The 26,462-nt window shown below is 34.4% G+C and overlaps 4 protein-coding genes across 5 annotated transcripts; 1 reads left to right on the top strand and 3 right to left on the bottom strand.

Moving 5' to 3' along the window:
• Positions 1–2,480: 2,480 nt before the first annotated feature.
• Positions 2,481–4,140, bottom strand: LOC132624040 (peroxidase 64-like). Its single transcript, XM_060338862.1, has 4 exons — positions 3,886–4,140; positions 3,588–3,776; positions 3,084–3,246; positions 2,481–2,976 (listed from the first exon to the last, which is right to left on the bottom strand). The coding sequence occupies exons 1-4, from the start codon at positions 4,087–4,089 to the stop codon at positions 2,582–2,584; spliced, it is 951 nt and encodes a 316-aa protein (XP_060194845.1). The 5' UTR covers positions 4,090–4,140; the 3' UTR covers positions 2,481–2,581.
• Positions 4,141–7,435: 3,295 nt separating this feature from the next.
• LOC132621978 (peroxidase 64-like) lies at positions 7,436–9,300 on the bottom strand. Its single transcript, XM_060336487.1, has 4 exons — positions 9,012–9,300; positions 8,743–8,928; positions 8,232–8,394; positions 7,436–8,048 (listed from the first exon to the last, which is right to left on the bottom strand). The coding sequence occupies exons 1-4, from the start codon at positions 9,222–9,224 to the stop codon at positions 7,654–7,656; spliced, it is 957 nt and encodes a 318-aa protein (XP_060192470.1). The 5' UTR covers positions 9,225–9,300; the 3' UTR covers positions 7,436–7,653.
• A 1,690-nt stretch (positions 9,301–10,990) lies between these two features.
• On the top strand, positions 10,991–17,319 carry LOC132621653 (pre-rRNA-processing protein ESF1). Of its 2 annotated transcripts, none has more exons than XM_060335994.1 (8): positions 10,991–11,439; positions 11,989–12,237; positions 12,337–12,411; positions 13,417–13,652; positions 13,879–14,041; positions 14,678–14,806; positions 15,759–16,444; positions 16,579–17,319. In XM_060335994.1, the coding sequence occupies exons 1-8, from the start codon at positions 11,065–11,067 to the stop codon at positions 16,940–16,942; spliced, it is 2,277 nt and encodes a 758-aa protein (XP_060191977.1). In that variant the 5' UTR covers positions 10,991–11,064; the 3' UTR covers positions 16,943–17,319. The 2 variants fall into 2 exon arrangements, with proteins under 2 accessions (XP_060191977.1, XP_060191975.1); XM_060335992.1 differs by having other exon boundaries at positions 11,965–12,237.
• A 437-nt stretch (positions 17,320–17,756) lies between these two features.
• On the bottom strand, positions 17,757–25,183 carry LOC132621412 (aspartyl protease family protein 1-like). The gene is made up of 9 exons (XM_060335669.1): positions 24,691–25,183; positions 20,495–20,630; positions 19,688–19,923; positions 19,293–19,517; positions 19,064–19,199; positions 18,906–18,979; positions 18,667–18,827; positions 18,270–18,341; positions 17,757–18,192 (listed from the first exon to the last, which is right to left on the bottom strand). Exons 1-9 carry the CDS (start codon positions 24,999–25,001, stop codon positions 17,927–17,929), a joined length of 1,617 nt encoding a protein of 538 aa, XP_060191652.1. The 5' UTR covers positions 25,002–25,183; the 3' UTR covers positions 17,757–17,926.
• Positions 25,184–26,462: the final 1,279 nt, after the last annotated feature.

Genomic DNA, 26,462 nt, shown 5'->3' with positions numbered 1-26,462 from the left:
GTTACTATGTCATTTTTTAACCAATTTGAAGATATTAGTTGTATTATATTGTTCTCTCCAGGAGACATATTCGATGCAATGGGTAGTACATGGGAATTGGGTGAAGATTTTGAATACTCAAACAACTCGAATGAAAGATACAACCAACGTTACAACAATATGATGACAGACGAGTGGAATTGACGTATTAGGGAGGCTGCAGCACTGGAACAAAACTTGAGGTCACTAGGGCTTGAATGCCCAAAAAGACGTGCTATGTCAATGCCTCGTGGCACTCCACAAGAGTTGAATTTTGCTCTTAACCGTTTTCGCGAAGAGAACAATTGAATGAAAATATGTTGCCTTATGGTAGAATATGGTCAACATAGTTACGTCAGATTCAGATCCAAATGGGATTCAGACTGTGAGATGTCCGATGACGACGATTCCCCATGATATTGTTAATAGTTTCCTGTATTAAATAAAGTTGGTGGGGTCATAGTCATGATCCCACAACCTATTGAGTTTGATTCTTATATAAAGAGCCTTTTGCTACTTATTATCTACTTAAAATTCAATACCTTTTGCTACTTAGTATCTACTTAAAATTCAATAGCGAATAGTAAAATATAGATGGGTTGGTATTTTTTCCACAGGATTCGAATAGCAGTGGTGATGACAACTCAAATCAAAGCAACTATTCCGGTGATTCCTCAACCGATAACAGTGAATTCGTGCTAGGCGATTTCAAGCCCCGCCTTTTAATAGAGCGTAATGACGATTTTCGCGAGCTGAAATATACAGATCCACGTGAATATTATTGTGGTTTATGTCGTGAATGGGCATATCGGTACGCCGAATCACAACGTCTTGTTAGTGACTTGGAAAATCTCAACGCTCAAATCCCGACAAGGTACTCAATAACCATGCCTCGAGTAGGTCTAGAAACTTGGAGCTGTCGTACAAAGGATTAAAAAAGAAAACAACAGAATGCTGGCAATACGTTGTAGATTTTACATGCTAAAGTTGACCGAAGAACAAGCCTCATCAACTGGTAGGGAATTAATACCTACAGAACAAAGATATGTCTGAGGATGATATTGAGGACTTCTATTCTGATGATGATTAAGAATATTGTGATTTTAGTTTTATGTTTAATTTATGATGATGTTGTTATTTTGAAGAATATTAGTATGTTTAGTTTTTCATCAACTCAAGGGCATGAATTGATGAATGTATTTTAAGTTTTTTTTTTTTTGTTTGATGATTGTATTTTTACTACTTTCGGTTTGTTATTAATGAACAAGTTTAAGTATTTTCATATTGTTATAACTTAAAGCTAATGACACCAAGCTTCAAACAAAAATGGAGTTCGAAACCACTAAAACGGCAATCCGAAGTTTTGCTTATCCTTGATGTATTGAGCCTACCTTATTAATCGCACAAAAATAAGCAGGGTTCTCTATAAAATATTGAAGTTTCGGAGTCCCGAAACATGATTAATCTATGGCTAAAGTACATTCAAAAGTGTAAAGAAATAGGAGTTAACCAAAAGCAAAAACAAAAATAAAAGAAGGGACCCTTTAACGCAATAAATTACTGCGTTAAAAGTAGTTTTGTCACCTTTTTTTTTTTGTTGTTGGGGTATTTTTGTTCATATGGTCTTTTTTGGGGTCATTTTGGTTCCGGACACTAGTATTAATTACTCACTTCAAATCATTTTCTAAATCCAATAAAAATATGCACCAACTAATATGAGTAGATTGGTAAATTACGCACTTCATTTATTATTTCTTAAGAGAGATGCAAAATCAAAAGTAAACGAGTAAAAGTGAACGAAGAGAGTATTTGTTAAAAAGAATAGGGTAATTTTCACTTACTACTTCGTAAAATGTGAAAAGTTAGACTACTTTATGGTGAAGGGTAAAGCGACTTCATGGTCATTTGATGCCAAAAAACAAAGGATTGAAAAAAAAAAAAAAAAAAAAAAAGAAGGAATCCCATGGATTTTGCCATTTTGAAAAGTGACTCTTCACTTAATTTGCCATCTTGTGTATTTCTCTACCTCATAGTAGGAAAAATTCCTAATAATTATACTCTAAGGTCAAATTTACTTGTCGTTTTAGAAAATCAAAACGAAAATTAGTTAGTCCAAAATATTAAAATAATTGTCATTTAGAAAATCAAAATAAAATTAATTACTATTTAATTATTTTCACTTTTAATCTCAAATTATCCGTTTAGTTAATATATTCTTAAGGAGAGTGTAAAGACTAACAAATATAAAATGTACTGAAGGGAGTAGTAACAAATCTTCCATATTCATGTGTTCCCTTATCTACATTAAAACACTATCCTCGGTGCTGTGTTCTTTATGCCTCTTGTGGTAACATTATCTCCTTATTTATTTTGTCCATTCCCTTCTTTTTTTCTTCACAACGATGACATTTGAAGCAACTGATCAATCTTCCAGTATTGCCATCAATAAAATGAAACTAAGATTATAGTATAATATAACCCAATTTTCCTGGATCATCTTATTAAAATTGTACAGATACATCAAATTGCTAATTAAGTAGAAGTAATCAACAAGGGAGCAAAATTAGTTCACTACCCTGCAATCTTTTCTAACTTCTTGACCTCCTGTAAGGCTACTCATCTTAATCATGGAATTAGAAAAAGCCTTATAGAAAGCTGCTTTTGATGTACCAAACTTATAAACTAGGCTCTTCGTTTTCGGATTAGTCAGCAAAGAATGATCCGAAGATAACAAACTCTTCTTTTGCAGAATTAGCCTGTAATGAGTATTATCAAATGTTGTTGATGAAGGATCATTGCTTATTCCTGCATTTTTAGCCCTGTTTTTGAGTGGACATATGCCCTTTAAGCTTGCTGCAAACGATGGACGTAGCGTAGGGTCGATGTCATGTGTGGCGTTGAAGTTGTATATGCGGTTCATAAAGGACGAGCAATGCATAAAACCTATAGTGTGTGCACCTGTGCCAAAGAGAATATATAGTCGTATCAATTAACCTAAAAATTATAAGTTGGATGACCTTTTAAGAAGTTAATGCGCGAAAATTTTGGAGCATTTTTGTGCGGACCTAAGAGAGCCACCAAGTCATCTAGTGAAAGACCTCTCTGACGGAAGCTTTGTTGGAGTTGAGAAATGTTGTATGTAGGCTTTGGCAGTAGTGTTGTTTCACTGGCTCTTGATATTCGTCCGTCTTTTCTTCCTTTAGGCACGTCCCAATATGGTCCGCCTGACTGGAAAATCAACTTTTATTAGCTTGTTGAATATAGTGACAGAGCAGAATTTTCATCAAGGGGTTCATTACTTCATTGTCTTCTTCATACACAGAAAAAAAAATATCTTGACCTTATATTTATAGTGTGCTTTTCGAGCTAAGGTCGGGGTTCCACCCCTCTAGTTCTGCCTCTGCTGATAGCACTATTACCCCTGTTCTTTCAGCATTATATTAGTCCTTGTTTTCAGAATCTCTAGTTTAGTAGTACCATTTTAATGGAATTTGGATTTTGTTATAACATTATACAATATATCTAAACTTTTAGTACAGTGTATTTCCTAGCAGGGGATATATACTTACTAACACCACTGCATCTCTCGCAGCGAAAGCTAAAATATCAGCACAAGAAACTACGCCAGGACATATAGCTTCGACTGCCCTCTTTGCCCCATTAATAACATAGAACCCGTGCATAGAACCATTAGGAGGCGCATCCTTTTCTGCGGTGTTTTTCCCCTTGGAGCTTAACAAAATTGAAGCATCACAGCCCTTCAAGAAGGTAAAACAGAGAAAATAAGTATAACTAATACGTTTTGCAATAACAGGGGAAAGTTTTTAAGAAATAATATAGAAGACATGTTACTATATAGTTGTGTACCCGTAAGAAACAATCATGGAAATGCATCCTTAGAAGTGTTGCGGGCACTGTTTTGTCTTTCTTTGCTTCATCCTTAACAACTTTCATGACTGTATCTTCAGCTTGAGGGCACGTTTTTGCATAGTAATTTGAACTAAGTGCATTCCCTTGAGAGTATATGGAGAAAATAAGAAATGTGCTCAACAATGGAACAAAGTATGCCATGGGAATTCTACCAAGGAGTAATTATTTTATGGCTCATGTTATGTGACAATTCCAAAGCATATACTTATAGAGTGAGGGCCAAGCTAAAGTTATTCTGATTATTCTTTGATTTGTGGATTTGAAATGATTAGCTTGAATAGTAAATTTAGTGGCATGCATGTTTGTCATAGATAGTGGAGTGTTTTCTAAGCATCTCTAATTGCTAAAAAGATTTTTGTTGTTACTTTTTGTCAATCGAGCAAAAATCCACTTTCAAAAGGGCACTGATTATTTATTGAACATGTTACACATATGAAATTTATGAAACAATGACATTATGCATGCAATTCTAATTTGTAATCCTGATATCGTTTTGGTAATTAGATAAAATTTTGTGGTTTTCAGCATATATAGGTAAAGCATTGGTCATTTCGATTTGAGAAAGGAGCTACCTGTCAGTAGAGTAAATGGCCAAGTAAAGACGCCACGCATGGCTTTCTATTAAGATAAAGCATAATACTATTTGTCTGTTTGCAATGATAACACATAATTATGATTTGATCTTGCTGCTTTTCTTATTGATGATTGCTCCACCACAACCAAAATGTCAAAAAGGTAGACAGTGAGAATAACTTTTACTTCCTTTTTCCTTAATCTCTTGAGTAATTATCATACGTCCGAATCCAATCTGTCTCGTGACAGAAGGAATAATTTCTAGTGAAAATGTAGTAGTAATGTTTATGAGAATCCAATTTGTCTGGTAAATTAAGTTGGGCTAGTCATGATTTTGTTATATACAGTGGATTTAGTTCCTCCCCTTCATCCTAACTAAGCAAAGATTTACTTGCTCTGCATTGGAGAGATGTATATGGGTCTGCTTCTTTCAGCGGGGTCTAAGGAACATTTTTATCTTTTTTCTTTAGCAAGTTGAAAGTTCATTTATGGGTTTGCACCTTATCGATTTTCACTTGTTAAAAGTATGAGTGGGTTAAAGAAGACACGATAAATCTAAAATCACAAAGAACTATAACCTCTTGAAATTTATTTGAATTTAGCGAATAGCATAACACAATTGAAGCGAATAATTGATACATGTGATATGAACTAATTGGATTAAAGCTTCACTGTTGTTGTTACACTTACACTAAATTTGGTGTTTAGAATGTTTTATTTGGTTCATGTCTTGTATATCAGTGGACATATAAGAGTGAGATCTAAAAACATCTACTTTAAAGAAACTCTAGTGGTCCTCAGTTTGACCCGCTATTTGATTTTCCTGAATTGGGGCTGCTATGTGTAACTTTCACCAAAATACTAGTAGTAGACAGTCGGGTCATTCCAGGAATAACCCAGTTGGAACCGCTCTCTGCTTTGGATACTGTACAACCTAAGCAAAAATTCCGTTTTGAGTTTGGAATTATTGTCATCAGTCCAGTCTTTTGTTCATAAAAATCACATTAGTTTACTACAGTTAAGCGATAGATTAGGGTGATAATATAAATTATCATGCTTAGTGATAAAGGTGCACATAAAATATACAAAGTCAGGTGTTTATCGATTTAGTGTAAAGACCGAGCATAAGTAAACTTTTTCCACGCACCTACAATAGGAGAAAAGACTTATTGTGATGCCCGCAAAATCAATTTATGATAACTCTGTCGCTTACGTTCGTCAATCGGGTCACTTGGATTTGTTAGGGTCTTCTTCAGTTAATGAGTTATTAAAAAGAAATACCCTACTTAGTTTAGCAAGTCTTTCTTATTGGCAATCAACTAAGTCGAGTTAAGACACACATTATCTCGAATTCCACAAGAGAAATAACCAAATACATGCCATAAAGCCTAGGTCTACATTGTGTATATTAAAAGGCAAAAAGCGCACAATTTTAGAAAACTACCGCTTCAATTTTTCGCGGAATCACCCAATAGCTAAGAGAACGAAATACTCAAAATACCCCCAACGTTTGATCAAAATCCCAACTACACACCTAACCTTTGCGGGGGTCCTATTACCCCCCTGGACAAAAATTTTCAGTAGCAAAATGACCCTTTTTTGCTGATGTGGCAGAGAGCGTGAATACACCGCCCAGTGGCGCGTGACGGCCTTAAAAAATCTGCATCTAACCTGTTTTGGACGCCAACTAAGCTGCCACATATGATGCCACGTAGATAAAATTTGACATCCCTCCATTTTTAGGCTACTTCATCTTCTTCTTCACCCTATTTAATATCCATCTCCATTTTTTTTTTGTCAAAATAATATTCATTGTAAACGAAAATCTGAACTGCAAGAAAATCCACATATGATTCTGAACAACTTGTTAAAGAACAACTTTCCACCATAAACGAAAATTTGAAGAAAAAAAAAACGAAAAATCTGAAGAAAAAAAAAAAAGGAAAAATCTGGAAAAAAAAAACAAGGTTGAAAAATCTAATCTTGTTAAAGAAAATCTAATTGGAAGTTGCTTGTTTGGAGTTGCTATTTGTTGGTTGGTTGGAGTTGTTTAAGCACTAATTCTTTGAGTTGATTTTGGGAGAAAATTAAACTCCATTGCTAGGAATTTGGAGAAAGCTACGAAGAACACCAAATGGATTTCTTTGAATTCTTGATTGTTTGATCAAATTAATTGATGAACTTTGTTCTATTTGGTGTTAGGAAGCTTCCTTTCACATTTGGGTTTGTTTGAATTAGATTTGAGGAAGTTGGTGTGATTTTTTTTTTCAACTCCTAATGAAGATGATGATGATAATGTTGATGAAGATGAAGGAGAATTGGGAATGAGTTTTCGAATCCTTACTAAAAATGGAGTATGGAAAATTGAGAGATTTTTATTTTTTTTTGAAGAAGAAGAGTAGATGGATGGAAGAAGGGGGAAATTAATAAAAAATGGGGCAAAATTAAACACGTGGCACGTGGGCCAGACGCGTGTGTACAACCGCCATTTAATATTTGGGGGTTGGCAAATTGGACTACCACATCAGCAAAAAAGGGGCATTTTGATAATGAAAAAATTTATCCAGGGGGATAATAGGACCCCCCGCAAAGATTAGGTGTGTAATTGGGATTTTGGTCAAACGTTGGGAGGTATTTTGAGGCTTTGAACTATTGAAGAGACATGCTATATCAAACTTATGATTTTCACCGAGTGGCATGACTAAGCTAATAAAATAAACATAATATTCAACTTGGTAAAAGTTATTTGTCAAGATAATGAATTGCTAAAACTTTACCCATTACGAAAAGGTTCACACTTATTTTTATTTCTCTTTTACCTAAGAAGGTTCAAGAAAATAGTGTTCCTTAAACTTGGGCATGTTCCAATTCCTGGCTGGAAACCATTAATTCGTCTGAATTACATGACCAACAATTGCATCAAAAAGGGTTGTATGATTTATTTATTGTAGTAACTTACAAATACAAACTGATACATTGATAATAAGATTTGACAAAAGTTCTGCACCTCAAAATCCTATAACACATTAAAAGGTGCCCTGCATAAGTACTAAAGAAATCTGAAAAATATAAGGAAACAAATGAAGACCACTGCACTCTGGATTATCATTAATTTGGCAGGATTCATAGTAATTAATTAGCTACCCTACAGTCCCTTCTGACCTCTTGACCTCCATTTATGCTGCTCATTTTAATCATGGAATTAGCAAAGGCCTTAAAGAAAGCTTCTTTTGAGCTAGCAAATTCAGAAACCAGACTTTTTGTCTTAGGAATACTGAGCAAAGCTTGGTCTGAAGAGAACAGGCTCTTTTGCTGAAGAACTAACTTGTAATATGTATTGTCGAATGCCGTTGAGGAAGGATCCATGGGAATTCCAGCATTTTTAGCCCTGTTTTTCAGTGGACAAATGCCCTTTAAAGTTGCAGCCACAGATGGATGTAATGTTGGGTCAACATCATGGGTGGTATTGAAGTTGTGTATCCTGTTGCTGAAAGATGAACAATGAGAGAAACCTAATGTGTGTCCACCTGCAGATTTAGACACGTCATTTGTTAATTATTAGCTCAAATACAAGAGACGTTAATAAGTGGAATTAGTAATTACCTGGAAAGCAGTAAGACAGGTAACTTCACAACAAGTTACTACATACTGATAGTATAAAATAAGTGTATATAAGTTAAATTCATTATATAATTGTTTGTGTAGATGACCTGAGAGAGCAACAAGGTCTTCCAGTGATAATCCTCTTTGAGAGAAGCTCTGTTGAAGTTGGGATATGTTAAAAGTGGGAGCTGGCAATTGTCTAGTTTCACTGGCTTGTGATGTTCTTCCATCTTTTCTTCCTTTAGGCACGTCCCAGAAAGGTCCACCAGACTGCCCATAATAGCGTTACAACGTTAAGTTATATGTAAAAAGAATTTCAGTTCCGAAGTGAATAACGGCGAAGACATAATTAAGGACCCGTTTGGCCCTAAAATTTTGTTTTCACTTTCAGTATGTTGAAGCAACCAAATACTTTTTGCAGAAACTATAACCAAACACAACTCCATCTTCAACTTCAACTTCAAAATTTCAAATAAAGTGAAAAATATTTGATTTTTATGGCCAAACGCCTACTAAGTAAATAAACGTGTATACTCTTAGTTGCAATTTAAACTTTTAGATGAGATGGTCAGATAATTCAGCAAGTAAAATTCTGCTTGAGCAATAATGTTTGCTTACAATGACAACAGAATCTCTGGCAGCAAAGGCTAAGATATCAGCACAGGAGACTATGCCAGGGCAAAGGGCTTCAATGACTTTCTTTGCACTATCAATAACATAGAAAGCATGCAAAGAAACATTAGGAGGGCCATCTTTTTCTGCAGTGTTTTTCTTGGAGTTCAGTAACACTGAAGCGTCGCACCCCTGTGGGAAAATTGAAAAAAAAAATCAGGAGGAATAACAAAAATAATAGTAATTAGATTTGTTCAAAAAGTGCAAAAAGTTACCCTTATGAAACAATCATGGAAGTGCATCCTTAGAAGGGCAGCAGGGACAGTTTTGTCCTTCTTTGATGCTGCAGTGACAACTTGTGTGACAACATCTTCAACTTGAGGGCATGTGCTCTCATAGTAATTTGAACTAAGTGCATTTCCATGAGAATAAATTAATGAGAAAATTAGCAATGAGCTGAACAAGATTAATGCAGAAGAGGATGACATAGCTTAGCTAAATCCTGCAAAGAATGTAATTCCTAATTAGTGGTAAGAATCAGATGATTTGCGTTGAAGAATAAGAAAAATTAGCAAGCTATATATAGGGATGTTCTGAAACATAACGACAGATTTGAGAAATGATTGTTGGAGTGTGGAGTTGAAAATGTTAGCTGTAACAGTGGATTTGGTAACATGCATGTTCCTTTTCGTAATCGAGTGCTTTTGAAGCATACTAAATCATTGTCCTTCCTTTTCTTTTTCATTTTAAACCTTGTCGTTAGTCCATTTTCATGTTCATAAAATAGACGGATGAGTATTTTCTTGAACTTCAATAATCTTACTATAGTTTTTATATTCTTTGGCATATGTAAATAATACTTACTGTTTTCAGCAGAAAACAATAGAGAAAATTTTCTTGGAGCGTCACCTTTTTCTAAATAGGAAAAGAAAAGGAAAAACAACTTCCCCTTTAGTAAGAGACATTACTGGTAAAGTAGTTGAAATTGAAACATCAAAACAGTTTCCCATGTTGTTCTGGCTTGTTATCTAAGACTAATTTTTGTTAGTTACAATAATTTGGCGAAAGGATTAGACTGGAATATAGCATTAGTGAGATGTGACAGGTAGTTAGGAACGCAAGCTGGCTTTGTACTAACGAGATTTTCAGAAATCTATTAAGTACTATTTCTTAGCAGATTCAACTTATATACACTGATAATAAATACTAAATTTTACACAAGCAGTTAATTTTAAATGATTAAAACATATCTTATGTATTGTATTTCTTATATAAGGTGCAGCTTTAAAATTACTATAGATAATTAGTTGTTCAATCAGTACAATTCTTAATTCAGGTGTCTAAATGAAAAGCATAAGTTCATAAGCTTTTATAGCCAGCTCTAGCAGAATCCGTAATCCTTAGTTCATGTGCCTAAATTTGAAAATCGTAAGTACATAATTTTTAATAGCCAACATAAATTTCAAGCGGAATTTTTTTTACATATTGATCTGTAAATACGCTTGTATTATCTAAAAGGTCTGGTTATTGTTTAAATTGGGGATCTAAAAATCGCTATTTTGTGCAATTCGCCCATTATCAACTCACATATAATGGATGGGCTTTTGATTCAGTTAAGCATTTGGGTTGGGCTCATCAGGAAACATCATGGGTTTTTTGGAGCGAAACATCCTTCAATCTTTAATTTTGGTCTCTTAAATTGGTGGTCTAAATTTTTGTCCTTCACTATAACTCCCTTGATTCCACGTTCGAAGGCCCGTTCAGTCAAAAATTAAAAAAAAAAATATAAGGTAGAGTTTGGATTTGCAAGACATAAATTGGGTTTCAAACTCTGCCTTAAGCCAGAGTTTTAAACTCTGCTTTAAGGCATTCAACTTATGCCTTAAGGATTAAAAACAAAAAAAAATTACTTAGCTAGAGTTTTTCAAACCTCTGCCTTAAGATCTAACTTTTGCCCCAATAGATTTAATTTTGGGCAAAAGTTAAGCCTCAAGGCCTAATTTTGGCTAAAAATTTGACTTAAGGCCTAACTTTTGCCCGAATAGACATAATTTTACGACAACTTCTACCTTGCGATTTTTTTTAATTGAGCCTAGATTCAAAGGCAGGACATCGAGATATTAAGCGAAGGATTTGAGGGCCAAAAATTAAAGACCATCGCCTTTAAAGGTCAATCGTGCAAATGACCCATATCATTGGACTAAACTATTGGGCTCTAAATATCCATTGACCCAATCTGGCCATCGTCGCCGTCTTCTTCCTCATCAGTCATATTGTCTGTAATGTAATAACATAACATCCAGGGTTTTAGGGTTTTAGGACATAGTCATGGGGTCCAAAAACAAAGATAGTAACACGAAAAAGGGAAAAAGACCGGCCAATACCTCCCCTGCCGCCATAGATGAAAGCGGTAAAGGAAACAGAACTGAGAAAAACATCATCAATGATTCTAGATTTGCGGCATTACACTCAGACCCTAGATTCCGTGAACCGCCACAGAAAAAGTCGAAAGTCACAATTGATTCTAGATTTAACCGTATGTTCACTGACAAAAACTTCACTTCATCAAAAGCCCCAACTGATATTAGAGGCAAACCCCGTAATAAATCCTCCTCTAATAACCCTCTTAACCATTATTACCACATTCAGGAAGAAGAACAAGCAGATGGTGAAAAACAAAAGAGGCAGAAGGAGAAATCAAAGGTGATGATACAAATCTGAAATATTACAAGTCTGTAGCATAGCGTAGGTTTTCCAGTTTCTGTAATCATAAACTATACTAGAATTTGAATTTGACAGAGTACAAGCAAAAGTCATATAGTACACATTTTAAAAAAGAATCATAATAAGTACTCCCTCCGTCCCAATTTATGCGATATAGTTTGACTAGGCACGATGTTTAAAAAATAGAATACTGTTGAAATTTGTGATCTAAAACAAGCCATATATATTTGTGTCTTTGTAAATCATTTCATTAACGGTAAATAGGAAGTTTTAAGTTAAATTGTTTCCAAATATAGAAACGTATCATTCTTTTTGGGACTTACTAAAAAAGTAATTGTATCGCATGAATTGGGATAGTGGGAGTAGTAAGAGACTATGATAATAGTACTGGTGAGTCTCTACAAATACCTCCCACTATTGTACTCTTTAAAATTGAATGTAGAATTCAGTTTAGTATTACACATTTGCTTTTTCCAATAAAGCCTCATTCACTATATTTAACAGCCCATTACATCTCCATTAATTAAGAAAATCAATGCCAATCTTGGAAAATCTGATGAAGAAGAGGAAGAAGAAGAAAGCGATAGTGACAGCGGGACAAGTGAGGAAGAAATTGAGGACCTTAAATTGAAGAAAGTTGTGGTTGCATCATCAGAGTCCGAAGACGATGAGGAGTTGGAAAGGGATGATTCATTGGCAAGTACAGAGGATGAGGATTCTGATTCTGATGATGAAAGTGATGAGGTTTCCTCAGAGGAGGAAGACACTTTCATGCAGGTATATACAATGAAAAAGAGAGAATTTTTGTTTGGGTATGAAATTTGGATTTATGGTGTCTAATGATTTTTTCAAATTTTTTCTTTTGGAGCGAAACAGAAAGAGGATGTGCCTGAAATTGACAAGGAAACTAAGAGGCTTGCAGCTGTTAACATGGATTGGGGCAGAGTAAAGGTGAGTTCTTTGGTTTTTTCAATATGGAAAAGGGAATCTTTCCTAGAAAGGCATTGAATTTAGAACTTTTGTTCTTTCACATGCTAATTATAGTTGTTTTTCATTAACAATACTGTAATGTAATTGTTTAAACCAACCTTATCAAGATAAATTTTGACCTGCAGACTGTTGAATTGGTTGGGATAAGAATTTGCTTGATTCAGTTTTACTTGACCATTTACCGGGGTTGTCTTAATGTCTCATAGAAACCTTGGCATAACAGTTTGAGCATTTCTGTATACTGGAGTAAATTTTTAAGAGATTCCGAGCATTCAATTTTGAACATAGCAATAGTTATGAACAGGTATAGCCAATAAAAAAGTTATATATTGATTCATTGCAGAGAAGTATTGATTAGCTTTGAAATCGAGTTGCACGCAGAAATTTATTCGTTTCTGGACGAACTTACAAACTAAAAGAAATAGAAGACCGTCAGAACTCAGAATATGCGGGAGACCTTCTATGAATTCATGTATTTGTCTAAATATATGATAGTGTTAGTTGTTATTCATCGTGAGACCATAAAAGTTATCTGTACCCTACTGTGGTCATATTGTGGATTGAACCTTGGTTTTGTCATATATAATGTACAAGGGGTTGTAAGGTGATCTAGAATGATGCTGGTATAAATCTCTATTGTTTAGTTTTCAGTATTAAACTCTGTGCTACTTTTTTGGCATAACTTATGCGGAAATTTATATACTACTAATATTTATGCTAGATAATGTGAAATAATAATATATTTAGTAGCAATGCCTGGACTAGAATATCTAAAGACAAAATTCCCTTAAAGTAGGAATCCCATATAATAATTGTTTTTCACTGCACCCTACATTATTATTCACCTCATAATAACCCTGCCTTATATTCCGTAATAACTAGCCATTAACCAAACTATGCTTTTATGTATTTAACTTCTATTGTGCTATTAAGTTCTCTTCTCTGTTACCTGGTTACGCTATGTAGGCAGTTGACTTGTATGTGCTATTGAACTCCCTTCTGCCAAAAGGGGGTCAAATAATATCGGTTGCTGTCTATCCATCTGACTTTGGACTCAACCGTATGGAAGAGGAGGCTGTCAATGGTCCAATTGGCCTATTTGATGATGAAAATGAAAAAGATGAAGATAGTGATGATGAAGATGACGACGACGACGAAATTGACAATAAGAAATTACGTGCTTATGAAATGAGTCGGCTCAGGTGACAATATGGTTCTGTGCTTTTCCTGAGTAACGTATCTTTAAGTGATTCTTGCATTTTATGCTGACTAAAAGTGATAACCTGTTCATGAACCTTTATAAAATATATTCTGTTTCTTCTTCTCTTTTCGCCTTATGCTCCTCTATTCCGTGTTTATTAATTCCTATGTCTTTCATTATATCTCCCTTGGGTCTCCTTTTAAAGATACTTCTTTTGTACTTTGCAGGTATTATTATGCTGTGGTGGAATGTGATTCAATTGCTACAGCAGATTACCTTTACAAAACTTGCGATGGGGTTGAGTTTGAAAGAACATCAAACAAATTAGATTTGAGGTTTATTCCGGATTCCATGGAATTCAAGCATCAACCACGTGACATTGCAACAGAGGTAATTTATGATATCACTTTGTCATCACAGGAGCCTTTAGTTTTAGTGGTTATTATTGGCTGAAAATATAAAATCTAATTGCATTTCTGTTTGAAGTTTTCATTGGTTGTTATTGAGTATATTATAGTTTAGACATGTTGAGTTATCTGCTTGTTTTCATCAAATTAAAAAAGTGATCTAATTGTGTGTGTGCATGTTTTCCTTTTATTTCCGAGATTACTCTGCTGCCAAGGAAAATGATAAAAGACAAGTCTTTCTTCTTCGCCCTTGTTTTTCCCTCTGCTCTCTGTTCTTTGCGCGAGGAGTCGACAACTGTTTCTAAGAGCTACTGCTTCTTATAAAAATAATGTTCTCAAGGCATATGTAATTCTTGTTGCTAAAGAAGATATCGTGTCAGCAATTTTTTCGTCTTCTCAATTTTGTATTATGTTTTAACTGTCCTTTTCTTGATAAGATACTACTATATTTTTTAATAAGTAAGACACTAACATTTTTCTTTTGCATATTTGGAGGATAATTTTTTTTTTTTTTTGGTCTGCTTCACTTTACCTGCTAGAGTATACTATTCTCTTAAAAGGGGGAAGAAACGAAAATGATGATTTAGGTGATTGATTATTATATTCTTTTGGTACTTAGGCCCCTGCAGATTATGAAGGTCTAGATTTTCACACTCGAGCTCTGCAGCATAGCAATATTGAACTTACATGGGATGAGGATGAGCCACAGCGCATCAGGACCTTGAAGAGACAATTCAATGATGAACAGGTTTACTCTTGTTTGCTGTAGAGTGTGTATATATGTGTCTTTTAGGGGTCGTTTGGTTGGAAACAAGTTATCCCAGGATAACTTATCCTGGGATTAGTTATTCCACCCTCCCACAGGGATAAAATAACACTACAATCCCGGGATAACTAATGCCGTGATTAGTTATACTGCGATTTTATCCCAACCAAACGTGGGATAAACTCATCTCAAATATAATCCCGAGATTATTTATCCTTATCCCTTGTACCAAACAAGCCCTTAGTTTTGTATCTCTGTGAGAAACTTGAACTTTGTCATAACCGTTTTTCCTGCTCAAGTGCGAGAAGATTGTTAGGCACCTCTTACGTCTTTTGCTATTCTCCTTTTTTTTTTTTTTTTTGAAACTTGGGTGTGTTGTCAGCTGGGGCGAATTTAGGTAGGAAAATGGATCACGTGAACACATGGTCACCCGACTAAACTCGGTATATTATGTATATAATTCTTAAAATATATCTAACATTAACGGAAGGAACACATGGTCAAACAAGATTGAGTGCTGGGTTTAATCCCTTGAGGTTGTAGGATCGAACCCAACTTAATGCACTTTTGCGTCTTTTTTTAAAAAAAAAAAAAAAAAAAAAATCTTAGCAGCAATGATGAACCCATCCTCTTGAAATCCAGAATTCGCCTCTGGTTGTCAGTGAGCCTATAAAGTGGGATAGTGCTATAGAGTGCACATGCTTGCTTATACGTACAGGTGCTGTATCTGGATTAATCTGTGTTAGTATTGTGCTATCTATTATGGCTGCTGGTAGGGTTGTGCTGCACTTGCCAGTATCAAGGATATTCGTTTTTGAGCTTTTAAGATTTTAATGCATTTAAAAAAGTCCTCATTTTGTCACCTTGTTTCTTTTCCTCAATACTGTTTTTCTCTATTACTCTGCAAATATTGATATTGTTTCTCTGTTGGCAGCTTGCAGATTTGGAGTTGAAAGAGTTTTTAGCTTCTGATGAGAGTGAAAGTGATGCTAGCGAGGAAGGTGATGACACAGAAGATAAATCTGCCAAAAGGAAGAAAAAACAAGATGCGTACCGTGCGTTGCTCCAGTCTGGGGAGGGTTCAGATGGAAACAATGAGGACGATGATCAGGACATGGAGGTCACATTTAACACTGGCTTGGAAGATCTAAGCAAACGTATCTTAGAAAAGAAGGATAAACAGTCAGAAACTGTATGGGAAGCTTATCTCAGAAAGAAAAAGGAGAAAAAGAAGTCCAGGAAAGGTAACTCCAAGGATTCATCAGAAGATGAGAGCAGCGATAGTGATCAAGAACCTATAGAAGAATCTGAGGACTTTTTCATAGATGAGGCTTCTGCTAAAGAGGATAAGAGCACCAGGAAAAGGAAGCAGAGCCTTGAAGCATCCGAAGAAGCTGAAGCAAGTAGAGCAGAGCTTGAGTTATTACTGGCAGATGACAAAGCAGGAGATGCTAACTTGAAGGGTTACAACATGAAACCTAAACGATCAAAGGGGAAGAAGGGTAAAGAAATTCCAGTTGAGGACAAGTTACCAAGTATAGATTATGAAGATCCACGGTTTTCATCTCTCTTTAAATCACCACTCTTCGCATTGGACCCCACAGATCCTCAGTTCAAACGGTATTTCCCATCTTGTTCACACAAATTTCTTATTCATGTGTGTAAACAAAACTGGCCTGGCATTTATCCCAACTCCAAAACAAAGCCTGCTTGCTCTTTTCATTTGCTTACGGTGTCTACTTTGGTTGTTTCAGGAGTGCAGCTTATGCTCGGCAGTTGGCGCAAAAGCAACACAAGGCCGAAGAAGGAATTGTGAAGGAAAAGCAACAGCCTGGAATAGCTGCACCGCTGCAGCCATCCAGAACATTAGAGGCAGTAACTAGTGAAAAATTGCAGTCGGATGATTTGCCTTTGAGAAAGGAGAAGCACGAGCTATCTTCCTTAGTTAAATCTATTAAGATGAAATCACAACAATTATCATTGCCTTCTCAAGGTAAGGTGGTAGGAAAGAATGAAAAAAGCCGAGCAAGCGCAAAGAAGATTGATGAAGAGCGAGGAATTGAAGAGAATGAAAAAAGTCGAGCAAGGGCAAAGAAGGACGGAAAGCGAAGAAAATAAGAGAGCGAAAAGTAAGAGGTTATATAAATTCCGCTCTAAGACTGACTTCTCATTGGAGTGAACGCCGGTTTCTGAAGATGAATCATGGTTCAGTGTTGGGTGAATAGTGGCCGCAGTGAATCTCAATACATAGCAACTTCTATTTTTTTTCATTTCCTTTATTTTTTACAGTAAGGTCTAAATTTATGGTTGTGGGGCAGGGGCAGAAATATTTTGACGTTTGGTATGATCCGTTGTTGTTTTGCTGTGTTACCTTTACACAGTTGGACGTTTTACAGTTGTCAATTTTTTGGTTTAACTGTTGTAAACTGTAAACTTGATACAGTTCCTCTGTACTCATTCGAGATTGAAATTGCAATGTTCCTCCTAACTGTTTATTTTACCGGCTCCAGATGCTTCTGATTATTGTGCTAGTCTTCATGAAGAGTAAGGTCGACTAAATTAACACAAGTATAATTTCATGGATCGTTTTTTCTCCCAATACAACAGTGTGGAAGTCAGCTTGCTCATACATGGATTATTTTTTTCCCCAATACAACAGTGTGGAAGCCAGTTTGCACACGCCTTGTCTATTTCATCGGATACACTTGCTACCACCTCACATAGGCTTAGGTTGAAAAACTCACCTAGCGTTTTGTCAATGTCTTTGATGGGATGTAAAACTTGATATCTCAAGATTTTTATTCTCTTCATTAATGTTAGGTCACACACTGGAGTGCTTTAATTCCAAGTATCATACACAGCCAAAAGAAGAAAATACCCTTTACCGGCTATTTTTAATAAAAGAAAGGTCTCTAAACTAAACCGGGAAAAATAGTAAGAAATCAGATTTATATTTACAGTACATAATCCGTATAAACTGCAATATCAAAAATGCTGTGGAACACTTCAATTCTATGTTTTAACAGAGCTCAATATTATACAGAGGGCAAATAAAATATGCTTTAACAGAGCTCAATATTATACAGAGGGCAAACAAAAGCCTCATGAAGAAATAATGATCAAATAATAGCTAAAAACGGAAAACATAGCCGCCATAAGTTGGCAATAGAAGGAATTGAAATGTGGTGCATTGTTTCCTGTAGGTCTAGATGATGGAACAGATGGAAATGACGTAGCGGGTTCATTTCCACTTCCATTTCCCTTGGTGGCCTCTGGCACCACACTGGCCGGCGAAGGGGCTTCAGTAGAATTTTGCTTGTTCACTGGCATAGTTGCCGATTTATCATTTGATTCTCCAGAATCATAACCTGCCAAGAAAGGTTTCCAGTTAAAATATGAGCAGGTGTGCACACTAAAAAGGTCATACAAAGGAATACAAACTCACAATCAGATGCTTTCCAACCCAAAACCATCTTCTCCCGATCAAATATTATGCGATAGCCAGTCATAAAATTTTCTGCAAAAAGATCCATGTATTAGTTTTGTGTCATATATTCCAAATACAGCACAGAGGATTCGAGTAAAACGACAAATAGCTCCGGTTTATTACAATGTAACAAGTTTTACTAGTTGGTTATCGACTTGATTTTACTTATATCACTGTGTCATATTCACATTTCCATAATCTATAAATTAAGAGGATGCGAAGACTCGAGAGATCGATAGGAACTGAGACTTCAACACTCGATAATTGTGAGATCATTAGTTGGTGTCCGTACAAGTTATATTGCAGAATTCAATGGAAAGGAACAAAATCTCAGGAGCAACTGATAGATACTTACGTCCAATGATGTTGACATCCCCACTTTTAACAACACCTAAACAATATGCTCCTGAACCGTCCTCGAGCGAGAGCATTATTATTGGATCAAGAAGATATAACTGGTTGCCACCTTTCATTGTAAAATTTACATCAGGAACTTCAAAGGTAGTTTGATTTGCACTGCATAAATGAGCACGTTAGTCCTGAGAGTTCAAAGGACATCAAGAATGTAAAAAATATAATCTAAAAGCTGTTCACCTTATCCCGTAGCAGTATTCAAAAGGAATCTCGCCATCAGGTTGAATACGTTGCTGTTTTGCTTGAGAATTGAACTAAAAAAGAAGCAAAATATTTTCAGCTTTGAAACATAGAGAACAAACTCCAACTCGAACTCATACAGTTAGTTTTTTGCTCACATTTTCTGTAATGACTTTGTAAGCGGGGTCGTTCAAGTATGTGAATGAGGTGCCAGAGTCAAAAATGGCTGTGAAATCAAAATCAGTATTCTTGTGTCCCACTGTTATTCCCGTCAAGCTGATGTTATAAGTTGGGCTGCATTCGGAGAGAGAAAAAAAGTAAATACATATTCAGTTGAATTCGGACTTCTCTTAACGCTAAAACCAGAAAATTAAAGTGACTGCTTACTGTGGTTGATCAAGATTGAGTGGTGTTTCTCCTTGGCCTGGACTCCCTTTATCTCCAAAAACTATTCTTCCCATACCATCAGGCCCAAAGCACATAGAGAAAGAATTTGCAGAAAGACCTTTACTTGCTAACATGCTAGGAACAGATATATTTTCCATACCAAGTCCAAATAGACCATTAGGAGCTGCGCCAGTTAAAAATGCACCAGTTTGTCTTATCCCACACCTGAAATGGAAGAAATAGAAAATAAAAATTATGGTGCATGAAGAAACGCAAAAGAAGATCCTAATTTAACTGCTTTACCAATTTTGGGAAATGGAAACTAGTTATAAAGATTATCATTCGAGTAGTTAAAACTTCCAAGTATGCTCTAAACCAAAAGTAACCATACTCACCCCAGAGCAATTGGAGCCTCAATACTTTTTTGTTGAGCATTATTTGTTTCTAAGTGCAAGATGTCTTCCACCAGTACCCCTGTTGATGAGGTGTTATTGGAGAGATATGCAACTCCGTAAGCACATGCGTTCTGTGAAGCTAAGCATCGATTCCTTGGTCCACACAAAGTGCCATTGCAGGGAACAACCTCACTCGTTGATGATGTATTACGGCTGTAGATATTAAGATTTATTCGCTGTTTCAAAAGCAAAGAAAGAAAGGAGGATAATTATAAGTGTTAACCAAGAAATAATACGTACAGAAATATAAAAAGCCAAAGGCAAAAGAGCAAAGAAGAAATTTTGTTCCTGAAAGAAAACTCCGGTGGAGTATAAACAATAAACTATAAAGTACTTGAGCTAGTAAGAATCTCAAATTCTTCCATGACTAACAAGCCATGAACTATATGGAATAGAAATTTTATTTTCAATGTTAGTTTATCATGCATCAAACTCACTTTGCAAATATTCATTTTGTTGAAATCATCCGTTTTGTGTTAGTTATACATCTTCCTTACAGAAACAATGCCTTAACTTCGTCGTCCACTCCATATCGTGTTAACTTAGAATATAATCTATTACTGTTATAATGACCGAAAAAGACAGTTGAAGAGAAGCTACTGTGTGCAGCCATTGTGTTATCAGCAGATTTCTTCATTACAAAAAGAAATTCAGAAGTCAATATACAGAAGGGATGATCAACAAAAAAGAAACACTCTTTAAGCATTTGAAAGTAGAAAGAAAAGATACTAGCATGAAATAACATACCTTTCCAGAGCGCGTCTCAAGGCCACGCACACATTTGCTGCAATCACATGGTAGCCAAAATAAGTCACTGCCAGTGTCAAGTGCCACTAGAAATGATAGCCCGGGAGTGCCCACAGTGACATGTGCATAATGCAAGCTGGAAATTGCCAAGGAGGTTAGCTACACCTTAAGAAGAAATAATTAGTTACATCACAACTATAGATACTACAGATTTTGCAACTCAATCTTTACAACATCTAAATTACAGACATGCAAGCCATCCCTTGTCTCGAGATGAGTTAAGAGACAGCAGAGGAGAGGAAAATCAGAAAAAGAATTAAAAGTTTGGAACGTCGAACTGGAACTAGAATAAGGGAGAGTTTGGAATGGATGAAAACTTTCTCCAGAAAATATTTTCCGGTTTTCCATGTTTGATTAGTCAAAATGTTTTGGAAAATATTTTTTCTAGAAAAACAAGTTCATTAAAAGTCAAAATATGAATAAATACAAGTTCTAATGACATTTCACATTGATTGTCTTCTCCTCACCCCCTAACAGCCTTTCCTACCACCTCACTCCCATCACTCCGCCCCCACCCCACACCCAGAATGTTTGCCTAGAATATATATTTCTATTATATATAAGTATGGTGGGAGGACTAACACAACTATGAGAGCTTGTATCAAAAAGCTTTATAAATTGTACACGCAATGAATGCTTGTACTAAAAGCTATATAACTTGTACACTTTAATCAATTATTTTTTTTATCTTACGTGGACATATGTCATAGTACTTAATATTTATTCTCTTCCCATGTATACATGTATGCACTTGTTTATTTCCTCTGTGCACTTTTACTTGTTCGCTTTTGACTTTTCACGTTCTTTAAGAATTAATAAATCTCACGTAGACATATGTAATATTTATTCTCTTCTCATGTATAGACATATATGCACTTCAATTTTAATATTCCGACACATTTATTTCCTCCGTGCACTTTTACTTGTTCACTCTTGAATTTTCACGTTCTTGCTGAATATTTATTTTCTTCTCATGTATACACGTATGCACTTCAATTTTAATTCTCCAACTCATATTTATTTCCTCCGTGCACTTTTACTTGTTCACTTTTGACTTTTCACGTTCTTGCTGAATATTTATTCTCTTCTATATATACACGTATGCACTTCAATTTTAATTCTCCGACACATATTTATTTCCTCCGTGCACTTTTACTTGTTCACTTTTGACTTTTCACGTTCTTGCTGAATATTTATTTTCTTCTCATGTGTATATTTATGCATTTACCCCACGTTGTGGGATTTCACTGGGTTGTTGTTGTTGTTGTTGTTGTTGTTGTTGTTGTTGTGTATATTTATGCATTTCAATTTTAATTCTCCAACATATATTTATTTCTTCCATGCACTTTTACTTGTTCATTTTTTACTTTTCACGTTCTTTAAGAATTAATAAATGAAGTACTCCCTCCGTCCCATATTACCTGGCCACATTACTTGACTTTTCACGTTCTTTAAGAATTAATAAATGAAGTACTCACGTTCTTTAATAATTAATAAATGAAGTACTCCCTTCGTCCCATATTACTTGGCCACATTATTATACTTGACTTTTCACATTCTTTAAGAATTAATAAATGAAGTACTCCCTTCGTCCCATATTACTTGGCCACATTACTAAAAATATATGTCTATTTTTCTATTCTGTATTTTTCTTATTTCTAATATATATAAGTGTGAAGATAGGACTAACACAGCAATACAAATTTGTACCACAAGCTATATAAATTGTACATTTAACCAATTACTTTTTTATCCCACGTGGATATATGTCATAGTACTGAATATTTATCTCTTCTCATGTATACATGTATGCACTTCAAATTTTATTCTCCGACACATTTATTTCCTCCGTGCACTTATACTTATTGACTGTTCAAGTTCTTTAAGAATTAATAAATGAAGTACTCCCTCCGTCCCATATTACTTGGGCACATTACTAAACTACTTTTTTTATCCCACGTGGACATATGTCATAGTACTGAATATTTATTTTATCCTCATGTATACACGTATGCACTTCAATTTTAATTCTCCGACACATATTTATTTCCTCCGTGCACTTTTACTTGTTCATAAATGAAGTACTCAACATTACTAAAAATATATGTCCAAATTACTTGTCTAAAAATATATGTCCAAATTACTTGTTCATTTACAAAATCAAGTAAATCTTTCCCATTTTATCCTCTCCGTCCCATATTACTTGGCCCCATTACTAAAAATATATGTCCAAATTACTTGTTCATTTACAAAACCAAGATAAAATTAATTAAATCTTTCCCATCTTACCCTTAGTAATAAATGTTCTTAAAAATAGTCAATTTTGATTAGAATGTATTTATTGGAGAGAGATATGATTAAGATAGTAAAATATATCTTTTATTTATAATTTCTTAAAGGGGCGTGCAAAAGGGAAAGTGACAAGCTAAGTAATATGGGACGGAGGGATTATATATATTTTACCATAATATTCATATTTATTGGTGTACGTCTCAATAGCCTTCGAAAATGATTTGAAAATGAGTAATTAATGTGAAGGATAAAATTAATAATAAGAACAAAAATTTCCTTCTCTTGATATGTTAACATGGACAAGTAAAAGTAAACGGAGGGAGTGACTTTTATCCCCGTTTTTCTTCTTTGTCAATAATTTAAACGTGAAGAGAGGACGGACAATAACAATGCACATTTGTATCAATAGTTATATAAATTATACACTTTAACCAACTACTTTTTTATCCCACTTGGACATATGTCACAGTACTGAGTATTTATTCTCTTCTCATGTATACACGTATGCGCTTTAATTTTAATTCTCCTACACATAACTTGTCCACTTTTGACATTTTGTGTTCTTTAAGAATTAATAAATGAAGTATATATTTTATCATAATATCCATATTTATTGGTGTATAGTCTCAATAGCCTCAGAAAATGATTAGAAAATGAGTAATTAATGTGAAGGGTAAAATAAGAAGGGGAAAATTTTCTTTTTCTTGATATGTTAACGTGGACAAGTAAAAGTGAAGGGAGGGAGTGACTTTTATCTCCGTTTTCCTTCTTTATCAATACTTTACTTATTTTACTCTCCTTTGCAGTCTCTGATTATTGTTTCTTTACATTTATAAAATGTATTAATTTATATTTTCATTTCGGAATTAAAATTTGGCGATTTACGATATAACATATATCTTTTTAATTTTGATTTCTTTGTAAAAATTTTTTTATCTATAATTATTAATATAAAAAATTATAATATATTTTTAATTAATTTAATAAAAATATTTTATTAGTTTTGCTTTTAAAAAATCCAATATATACAACAATGGTTCTTATGTTTGGATCTGAACAGTTAGTTAATTGAAATGGATATTAACCTGTCGGTATTAAAGAATTTAAAAGAAAAAATCTAGAATTAAAATATTAATTTTCCTTCATATTCTTACTAATTTTCTTTTTCACATCGATGAACAATTTTTATTGTCATGACAATGAGAAAAAAGCCCGACTCTTTCCATCTCAAAGACTTAATTCTATCATATGTTTTAAATTTTTATAACTAAAGTGATGGTATATAAAATACATTTTGTATATGTTGCTATATATAACAACAATTAGAATGTTTTTAAAAGTTATTTTCAAAATATAAACCTTAAAGACTGGTTAATTAAAGTGAGCCGTGCATCGCACGGGCATGTATTGCTAGTATATATATATATATATATATATATATATATATATATGCTCTTGGGGAATTTTTTCTTCTTACTTACCAAACAATAAAATATAAGTAAGAAACCAATTATTTTCTAAGAGAACATTTCCATTAATACCAAACACGCCTAAAAGTAAATTCAAATAATTTCCCAAAATTCCAGTCCAAGCAAACTTACATAGAGAAGTATAGAACAAAATTATCTATCCTGTTTAATATGACATCATACGAAACATGCCTAATCTTTATTCTTCTTGTTTTCCCAGAGAACTTCCAGAGATGTACATACTTGTTCACAATCAGGAATAATTACCCACATATGCAGAACACCAAAAACAACAAAAATAACAATACTAATAACTAGAGCAGCAAAAAAACAATTGCAAAAAGCAAACAGAAAAAATAAATAGAGGGAGCTTACAATCCCAAAGCACTGAGCCTTAAAGTTTCATTTCCTCCAGAAAAAGCGAGGGGACTTTGATTAGTTGTATCAGCAAGGTGTCGGCCCTTGATAAATCGATCACGTTGAGTCCAAGCTGAATAATACTCAACACTACCTTTCTCAGGCAACCCATGAAGGTCTAAAATACCCTTTACCGGATCCGAATACCTGTGATGGATATCAAACCCGAATGTCCCAAACCCATCACTGCTCTTCAACTGTAATCCCAGAATCGCCAAGAAAATAATAGGGGCAACGAAAAAATTGCTAATTGTACAAGTATTAGCCATGTTCGTGTTAAAAGAAACAGAAAAGACTGATTCTTTATAGGTATAATATATATACAGGGACAAAGAAAGAGAAAAAGAGAAAGGGGAGAATAATAAAGAAAAGGTGACGAGATAAAGGGGGTTTTGGAGAAAGAAAAAAATATTGGGTTGACGAGTTGGAAGCAGTTAGAGTTGAAGTTTAGAATAGCTTCCATTTGTAGTTTTGTTAGAGGGGTAAAATGGTGGGAGAAAGTCGTCGATGACTGCATGTGAAAGACGAACGCGTGGGAGTTTGGTCACCTAGGACTTGTTTGGGTGGTGGTTTGTGGGCTCCACTTTATTTAGTTTCTATATTGGTGTCCATGTTCTTTTTACTGTAGTTATTGTTGCTGGCAACTGGCAAGTGCAGAGAGATTTATGGGCTAACAACTAAAAACTGTAGATTCTACTGGTACTGTTACTGTAGTCCGTATATTCATGATTTCCTCATGTTTTTTTTTTGCATTTTGGACAAGGAATTGCATAGGGTTCTTTTTGTAATGATTTTCACTCTACTTTCTCTTTTGGGAAACTGGACTTTACTTTTCTAAAGTAATTTCTCGTGATGTTGTTTTTCACCACTAAAGAAAATCATTGAAGGTCCTTTGTTTCTTTTTATCAAATTTTTAATGAAGAAAAAGGGAGAGCCTACGATATAATTAGGAAATTAGATTGAAGTATATGTGATATTAAAAAGATATGGGTGCGATTGGATTCACATAATATGGTGTAATCTTTTTATTGGATTTTTGTAAATTTGTTCTATTTCGTTTTATATCATTTTCGGTTTCAAGTCTCATAATGAAATGCACTTAATGTCCAGTTCGGATTATCTAAACCTATTTTAAAGGATCACTAGATCCTTTTGGAGATTGAATATCAAGTTTTCTTCCTTTTTTTAATCAAACAAACAATCAAGGGAATACGAAGAAAATTGTTTAAAATTCTTACCACATGAGTTTTCATAGTTAAGTGAGTAAAATTGAGCGAGGTCAGAATGACATATTAATTAATTATTAATAATTGATAACAATATATATAAGAATACACGTATCCATTTAATTGGTATATCAAAGAGTCTCATTATGTTTTTCATTAAAAATAGGAAGTATGAGTTGTAAAAGCATGCAATAAGAAGATTATCACACACACTCACACACACAAAAAAAAGAATTATTTGACTTTAATAAAATTTATAGCATTTGAAAGAAAATTAACTAGTTTTTTAAATTAACATAAAGGAAAAAATAAAACTATGAATTGAGTTCACCATTTGGGGGAGGGGGGAATTGTTATATAATTAGTCATTGTCTCCAAAGTAAATGTGATAACAATAGAAAAAGAACACACTCAATCCCAACCCTATTGTTTATATCTCCAAGTACTTTTATTCGTAATGAAACAATTCAAGGGCTAAGCTTTTGATTAAAGCACATCTAGAAA

Source organism: Lycium barbarum, chromosome 12 (genome assembly GCF_019175385.1).
Source record: "Lycium barbarum isolate Lr01 chromosome 12, ASM1917538v2, whole genome shotgun sequence".
In the NCBI taxonomy this organism is placed as follows: domain Eukaryota; kingdom Viridiplantae; phylum Streptophyta; class Magnoliopsida; order Solanales; family Solanaceae; genus Lycium; species Lycium barbarum.
Note: the sequence above shows the minus strand (reverse complement) of the source record. Positions and strands in the feature narration are given on the sequence as shown.